The sequence below is a fragment of the Gopherus evgoodei genome, chromosome 22 (assembly GCF_007399415.2).
Source record: "Gopherus evgoodei ecotype Sinaloan lineage chromosome 22, rGopEvg1_v1.p, whole genome shotgun sequence".
In the NCBI taxonomy this organism is placed as follows: Eukaryota; Metazoa; Chordata; order Testudines; family Testudinidae; genus Gopherus; species Gopherus evgoodei.
The window spans coordinates 183,769-192,538 of record NC_044343.1 but is presented as its reverse complement, the minus strand read 5'-3'; the positions used below and the strand labels follow the sequence as shown (position 1 = coordinate 192,538).

Sequence of the window (8,770 nt, the reverse complement as noted above, 5' to 3'; positions counted from 1 at the left end):
TTAAATTTATAGTAAAAACCCACACACTGCTGGCAAAACTGTGAGTACATCTGGAAAACATTAAGGATGCTATTAAAAAAGTCCAGTATAAACTAGAAATGAGACTGAAATTACAGTGTTGCTTACTTTTTACCTGAACAAACATTTTTAGGAAGTACATGTTGAATGTGAAACACTTTCCTATTTGATGTAACATTGGATTTTATGTAGTTCAACTATAATTGAGCATGAGTTTTACACCTAATTTTGTCCTGTTTTTAAAATAGTGACCTGATTTTTAAAAAAATGTCCTCCGATAATTTTTTGTTGTTTAAAACATTTCCAGGAGGCTGCTGATCCAGCAGTTGGGAAGGATAATGACTGGCTCTCAAATGAGGATTTAAAATGTGAACACATCTCTTAAACATTTATTTTATTAAAAAGGGAGAATGTTTTCAAACATTGAAAAATTGCTACTTTTTTATAAAAACAGAAATAGGCAAAATGCCCATTTGTCTTATTTACATAATACATTACAACATTTCTCAATGTATAAAATTATTTACAATATATAAAAAAATCAATCAGTAAAATAGGTTATTTTTTTTACAAGACATCAAGCCCTGTACTTCTAGTGTAGATCATGGCAGACAAGAATATTATTGCACCAATGAAACAAATAGTCTAACAATCAGAGTGTTTCTCTTAGCCATGCCTTCAACTGAAATCTAAAAATATCATCAGCGACAGTAACATTCGTTTAATCCCATCTAGGGTTGACTTCAGGCAGTTTCCATACAAACGTTGTCTTATAAAGCTTATGTATTGGGCAATTACAATCAGAGATACAGTATTTACAGCTTCTTTTATACAATCTGCATGGAGTCTTGTTGAGTTTACCCTTCACAGAAGCTCTATAAATAAACCATATTCTCTTGAGTGAAGTGGACAGTCACACTGATACAGTCCCTTTAAATTCTCTTCAGGAGATGACAGGCTAAACCTCCTTGAGTCAAATTCTTCCTTACCATCCATGGCTAGAGCTTTGTTGCCTCTCTAAGTAGTACCAGCTACAGATTTTGTAACGATTCTGCACCTGAGAAGTTAAATAATGTCTGATGTGCAGTACAGAGTCTCTATAGCTACATGTGCCTTTTCATGTGCAGAGCCAGGTGGTCTGACCTAGAGAAAGCCCTGTCACAAAGGTGGCACTGGAAGGGCCGGTGGCCAGTGTGCTTGCGATAGTGACGAGTCAGTTCATCAGAGCGAGCAAACTTCCAGCCGCAGCCTTCCCAGTTACAGTGATAAGGTTTCTCACCTGTTGGGAAAATCAGACAGACCATGACTCAGTGAATTCCTCCCACATAAAGGCAGCTCTCAAACATTAGAAGGGTTGTAAACTCTCTCACTATGTCTCAGTATATTCCTAACATTTATCTTAGCATAGCATTTTATATTGGTGCCCAGCACTATAGTATCAAAGTGCCTCCCAGGATAATTAAATTACAGTAGCAACTCTTCTCCCTTCTCTGGGCAGAGGAAGCTCTCCGCTTGGAGTAGGGTTGTGGGGGTTGTTTTTTTTGTTTTTGTTTTGGGGGTGATTGCAGCAGAGGGCCATTGTTGCAAGTATCACTCCTGGTTATGTTGGAAAAACTTTAGCAAAAACACATGCAGACAGCTCCCAGCCAGGACATGGTTATTAACCTCTCAGACTGTAGCTGGGCATGCATGCATGCCAACAGACTCTATAGGATTAATGAACTTCTCACACAATTCAGGTTACATTCTGCTTTTAGAACTAATTCTGTGGCAGGGGGTTTCTTAGCATCCATACATGGCAAACCCTGTGGTTGCCCCATATAGCCAAGCATTGCGCTGTATTTACCTGTGTGTGTTCTAAGGTGTGCCTTCAAGTGGGAGCTCTTGGTATAGGTTTTCCCACAGCCTGCATAGGTGCATGTGTGTGTGGCTGTCCTCTTCCTGGGCCAGGATCGTCGCCCTCTTTTGGGCTTGGAATCCATCAGCTCCAAGGGAGAGGAAGGAGGCGTTAGCATGCCTCTTGGAGCTGAGGGTTGCAAGGGCAGGCTGTCCTCAAACAAGCCAAACTGAGAGGCACTCTGGTACTGGAAGTGGGTCTGGTGATGGTGGAAGCCTGTGGCAGGGTGATAGCTTTGTTGGAATGACACTGACGAGGGGCAGATCATCTGTGCTTGGCAGTCAGTCACCATGAGGTCATCAGGGCTCAGAGGGGGTGTCTCTGTGCCAGGGATCTGGGGTGAGCTGGCCATCCTGGGCTGCTCATAGGCCATCATGCAGGTTGCATTGCCTTCTTGCTTGATCTTAGGGCATGTCTGAGGGACGAGGCCCATGACGGGCCCATAACTGTCCATGTCAGGTTCTGGTTTAATGTTGTCCACAAAGTGTGGGCTCCCAAAGCTGGATGTCACAAAGAATTGTCCCTGGACATGGTTGGGGAGGCAGAAGTTTGAGTCCATTTCTGATCTGATCATCTCTGACATGAGGCTGGAGTTGTAAGGAGGTGGATTGCTCTGTTCCAGGGAACTGTAGCATCCAGAAGATGGATTTGTCTGGTAGAAGCTGCTAGACGCTGTCTGTGCTGAGGGATAGTCCACACTAGGTGAGTTCGGGCTGAAGTTGTCATTGCCCATGGAAAGGATAAAATCCAAAACGTTGTTGAGATCTTCATCCTCTTTGCGAGGGGAGAGGCTGCCCAGTCCTGGCCTCAGTTCTGGCATGGTGCAGCTGTTGACAGGGGCCTTGTCCTCTTGGTCACATTTCCATCTCTGAGAAAGCAAAGCAGAGAATATTAGAGCTCAAGGGAGAGAAACCAGGAATCTCTGCTAAAAGACAGGGCTAACCTATCTCCTCCAGGGCTAGGGTTTACTCCCTCAATCAGTGTTACTCAAAATGCTGTAATGCCCCAGTACTGCATGGGGCATTCCCCCTGCACATACCCCCCACCCTGAGCGTTGCACACACATGCTGACACTTCACAGCATTTCCCACCCAAGCCTTTGCAGGAATCAGGTCATTACTATCCAGCTGTCCCTTTGCAGGAGCAATTGGTCGCGGCATCCCTCTGGACCTCCCCGGCCAGAGGAGTTTGGGTCTTGGGGGAAAAGGGGGCCCTCCTGCCTGGCACGTCAGAGCGGGGGGTCCCGGCTAGCCCGGGCGCTTCGCGGACACTCACTTCGTGGAAAGTTTTCTCCCTGCAGGGGCTGGCAAAGGTGGCGAAGGAGGGCAGGGTCGTGTCGCTCAGCGCCATGGTGCGTCCCGGCACGACTGCTCCGGGGGGCGATGGCTGGAGGGGCTGCGAGCTGGCGGCTCCGGGCCCTCCCTGCCTTATAGCGCGGGCAGCCAGAGCCCTCAAGCCAATTGCAAGGAGCGGAGGAAACGCGTCCCGGACAGGGCGGGAGGGAACGAGCCAGGCGCAACCTAAATTTAGCCCCGCTATAAAAGGAGGCAGCGGCGGCTGCTGCAGCTGCAGCTCCAGCCTGAGCGGGGCGGAGCGGCTGGCCGCCCGGCTCGCGGCCTCGGCTCCTGGATCCCCCCGCCTGGGCTGCCGCTGATCAGCCCCGGGGCCCCCAGAGTGCCACTAAAACGGAATCCGAGTTGCCCCAATACCGCTCCCTTCCCCGCGCAGGGCCCGAGAGCACCAGTTCCCCCGCACCGGCGCCAGGAGGAGCCCCCCGTAGGGGGACCCGCCTAGGGAGCAGAAGGGGTGTGGGGCAGGGCTCCCGTGGGGCAGGAGCGAAAGGGGGGGTGCGGGTGAGACAGGAGCGGAGGGGGGTGATCAGGGTCCCGTGGGGAGGAGTGGGGGCGGTTCAGGGTTTTCTGTGATGCGGGGGTGGGGGGGTTCAGGGTTTCCCGTGGAACAGGAGGGGGCGGTTCAGGGCTTCTCGTGGGGCAGAAGCGGGGGGTTTAGAGTTTCCCGTGGGGCAGGAGTGGGGGGATCAGGGCTTCCCGCGGGGCAGGAGCGCTGTGTCCAGCAGTGTCCTTTCTTTACTGCTAACCTTGATGCAAAGGTGTCTAGTTTCAGAGTTTCTTATTTCTCAGGCGGGCTGAGGCTCCAGACTAGGAACAAAGACCTGCTTGGGTGTAAACCAGTCCCCAGGGGGAGAAATGCTCAGACACTTCCCCAGGGCTGGGAATGCACCCCCCAGTTCGGCCCCATTATGACCAAACAGCAAGTGTGACAAATCCGTACGGGGGTGGGGGGGTAATAGGCGCCTATATAAGAAAAAGACCCAAAAATTGGGACTGTCCCTATAAAATCGGGATATCTGGTCACCCTAGATAACTCCCTGAGCACCAAGCTGCACCAGCTATGTGTCCATCCCCACTGGGGCAAAGCAGGCTGGCTCCCAGCAGTATATTGGCCTGTCTTGTTTGAGACAGGCATGCAGTTTGCTGTGTGCCCAAGCTGGACTTTGCCATAGGTCAATGCATGGCATTTTCCCTACCTTGTCTCTAGTTATCAATGCACACTGCTGTTTAATCTGCACCAAAGGAGGTTTAGGTAAATTAGGAAAAACTTTTTAACAATCAGGATAGTTAGGTACTGCAGTAGGTTACCTAGGGAGTTGTGGAATCTTAATGGGAGGTTTTTGAGAACAGGTTGGACAAAGATTTGTCTGGGATGGTCGCGGTCAGTGGCTCAAACTTTTTTACTGGTGACCCCTTTCACATAGCAAGCCTCTGCAAGCTACCCTCCCCCCCACCACATCAATTAAAAATACTTCTAAATATATTTAACATCATTATAAATGCTGGAGGTAAAGCAGGCTTTGGCATGGAGGTTGACAGCTCGTGCCCCCCCCATGTAATAACATCGCAACCCCCTGAGGGGGTCTCAACCCCCAGTTTGAGAACCTCTGCTCTAGGTATACTTGGTCTTACCTTAGCATGGGGTAGGAGGGGATAGACTAGATGACCTCTGGAGCTCCCATCCAGCCCTACATATTGATGAGTGCTGCTCTTGGGGCTGGCCCTCAGCCTCCAAACATAAGGTATGAGTCCCAGGTCACAGCTATGACTCTACTCATGTCCTAGTTTGACATGTGTTTGGAGGTATGCCTGACGCAGTCATACCATAGGGCTTCAGCTGTAATGTTGCCTTTGTGGGCTTTTACTCTGAAATTGTCCAAACCCCTGCTCAAAGCAGGACCAAGTCTGCACCATGGGGGTCTATAGTGGCATAGCTACAGCACCATTGTTATGTAAGCATAGACTCATAGACTCATAGACTCTAGGACTGGAAGGGACCTCGAGAGGTCATCGAGTCCAGTCCCCTGCCCTCATGGCAGGACCAAATACTGTCTAGACCATCCCTGATAGACATTTATCTAACCTACTCTTAAATATCTCCAGCGATGGAGATTCCACAACTTCCCTAGGCAATCTATTCCAGTGTTTAACTACCCTGACAGTTAGGAACATAAACCCATAATGTAGATTCAGCCTAGATCAACTGAAGTTTTGTTGTTGTTGTGGGTTTATTTTTTGGCGGGGCGGGGGGGGGATGGGGAAAGGTTTCGGTTGCTGTAAGTAAACTACCTCCCTGAGTAATGGTAACTAGGGTCACAAAACTATTCTGCAATTGATATAGCTGTATCTACACCGGGGGTTAGGTCACCATAGCTACATCGCTGAGGAGGGTATGGATTTTTCACTTAAATTTTAAGTGTAGACCAGGCCTAAATGTACAAATATAGATCCCCTCAACTCAGAACTGAACAGTCATGTATTGGCAATTTATTGTGGACATCACAGGAGAGCTGGGTCTTGAGAGGGTACATGAAGGAGGAGACGTTTCAGGGAGGGCACTGCATGGAAGGAGCAGAGATGTTTGTATGAAGCTAGTGAAGGGTCAATCAGAGCAACTGAGTAGAGTAGGTGCGGTGGTTTAGTAAAATACAGGGGTGCACAGAGAAGGGCAGAGCTGTGAAAGGCTTTGAACATGAGGGCATGAAACTTGATCTTGATATGGAGAAAAAGGAGGCAGTGGATTGATTAAAAGAGGAGGGTGATGTAGTCAGAACCACACATGAGAAAGGCCTAATTTTAACAAACTGGTAAAAAACATGGGAATTTGCTGGAGCATTATCTACACTAGGAATACCACCAGTGCCACCACTCATCCAGACGAACAAAAAGCAGTGGGAATTTATTTTATGCATACTGTCTCTGCAAGGAAAAGAGATAGAGACTTTCTTTATCTTACTGGAATCTCAGGTCTCCATTTGTTCTTCACTACGCTGTACAAAGATTGCCAAAGCCTAGTCACATTATGAAATAAAATAATCCTAGTAACTAGTGTAGTTTGACAGGCAGCACATAAATTTTGGTCTTCATCTTGGCATCTTGATCTGATGCCAGTATGGGGGAGCTACCTCCCGGTCACCTTTGACTAACGCTCCTCAGAGTCATGCTGAGGGTCACTGCTGCTTGTCAATCATCCAAGAACAGGGATCCATATGGGCAATTCTCAAAGGAGAAGAATGGTGATTTACCCCAGTAACTGTGGTTCTCCGGGATGATGCCCACAGACAGAGCCATGCTTCCTGCCCACATTCCCCCTTCTTTGCAGTCTAAACAGACCCCTGAATTAGTAGGGAAGAATTAATGGTGTTTGGGGACAACTCCCCCTTTTATGCCCTGAAACCCCTGTAAGCAATGGGGAGCAAGATAGACTGGCCTCAGGATTCTGAGTGTGTGTGCTGGGGGCTTTTATCTCAGAAGTGTGGGTCCATGAAGGCATCTGTCTCAGGGAAACACAATAACTGTGGTAATTAACTGATGTTTTGAAATAGCTACAAATTATAAAAATAATTGGTTGAATAATTTATAACTTTACATTTTAATTTAAATGTTTACAAAATGGCCTGGATGAGCAGTCAATCTCCTGTGAATGGACTTAGCATCAATGCAGTTGAATGCATGGTAACAAAGTACACAAAGATATATGACTCACTGCAATGTAATGTCACACTTGTGTAATCTTTAAATACAAACTCTATTCCTCTAATAAAATATTTGTAAGTGCACACTATGTATATATGGTGATATTAGTCAGCCAAGAAAGTGTCCTCTGTTGAATTCTGAATGAATGTGTATGTTCCCTGGACAACACGCCGAGTGTCTCTGGCAGTTTATATTCTTGTGATTTCAGCAACTGCTACAAAAAATATTTTGTTTCTAGGGTAGACAACTGTAAGTGTAAGTTTAACTATAAAGTTCTAGTCAGATTCTGGTTTCCATTATGTGCTGGAAGCTCATATAAATACGCAATTCCATAGTCACTCTGTGTCACCAAAAGTAGATTGTGTTTTCTTCTTTGAATAAAAGAAACATAAAGTGGATGCTGAACATGAAAGCCAAGTACATTAAATAATCAGCTCTCTGCCTCCAGTTTCTCTTTGTCCTCAGTAGAGCCATTAAGCTAAAAAAAACACAGTATATTAAACTCCATTAGTTGAATGTGAAGAAAGTTTACTTACGTTGTGAGTCACTAGTTACATGCAACCCTTGTAACAATTTGCCACAATTTTCCTCTTGCTTCATTATCATTCTGTTGAAACTGCTTCGTGTCTCAACCTATGGAATCTTTTTAATAAACATCCAAAATGAGATGACACTGATTTAATTTACACCAGTGTAATTTCGGAATAATGCCACTGAAGCCAGTGGAGTTACACTAATGTGTAAAAAGCAGGCTATCTGAAATTAGAAGGAAATTGTTGTAAAGTGTATTCTTTAATCTGCTGTGAATAGAATGCTAATGGGTGAGATTTGGGAGGCCTTCAGCTAGAATAGGACACAAGATACTCCAGTTTGAAAACTGCAATTATGTTGGCAAAGTTGATTTTCTATAACTTATTGCTGATCTCTGGGTTTTTTTAATATCAAAGAGGACCTGTCACCAACTTTTTAATAATTGTAATCAAGACCCTAAACTTTACTGAATGGGTCAAATCTACTGCTGTATAAAGGGAATGCAGCAATACAGAAAGGCTCCAGTTGGATCTGTTGGTGATTGCACCTGGATTAGCAGCAGGACATGCCTTGTCTATCGAACATTTTAAGTCAGCACAGAATTAAAACAAGAGCACTCCTTTCTCTCAGTTCATAGATGATCTCAGCCTGATGTTCCATGGACTGACATTGGTGTGCATCAGGTTTCTTGTTGTTGGCTTATAAAATTTGCCAAATTTCAGAAGCATATACCAGTGTGGTTATCACTAGTAACATTGTGTAACTTTATCTTGATTCTTGTATGAATCTCCTAAGTTTTCCAAATATTTGCCAGTCTAAAAAAACCTCCACTTGCCTTCCCAATTATTGCTTTCACTACTTACAAAGGTGTCCATCCACACTGATTGTGCTTTCCAGATATAACATCATTGCTGATTCCTCTGTCAATTATCTTGACTTTAGTTTTCTTTTGGCTGATTCTTAATCCTACTTTGTCAGCCTCATATTTGACAGTGGTCTTTTTCCTGGCATCATTATCTGTGTCCAGTGTGATCTGAGAAGTCAAGATCTCGAAAATTTCCTCTACTTCACATAACTCCTGTATCTTCCTTTGATGTTGCTCTTTGCATCACATAATATATCACACTGCAGGAAAGGAGTGATAACATATAACTCTGCCACACGCCAGTGATGATATCAAGCCAATTGATATCTCCACTTTCTGTCCTTACACAGCACTTGAACCTTCATACAGCATCTTGGCCAGTGACACTATCTTTCTAGGAAGGCTATTTTG

The 8,770-nt window shown here is 45.6% G+C and overlaps 1 protein-coding gene across 1 annotated transcript; it reads right to left on the bottom strand.

The window, feature by feature from the left end:
* Window positions 1-391: 391 nt before the first annotated feature.
* Window positions 392-3,334, bottom strand: KLF2 (Kruppel like factor 2). Its single transcript, XM_030540076.1, has 3 exons — window positions 3,191-3,334; window positions 1,865-2,783; window positions 392-1,297 (listed from the first exon to the last, which is right to left on the bottom strand). The coding sequence occupies exons 1-3, from the start codon at window positions 3,263-3,265 to the stop codon at window positions 1,122-1,124; spliced, it is 1,170 nt and encodes a 389-aa protein (XP_030395936.1). The 5' UTR covers window positions 3,266-3,334; the 3' UTR covers window positions 392-1,121.
* Window positions 3,335-8,770: the final 5,436 nt, after the last annotated feature.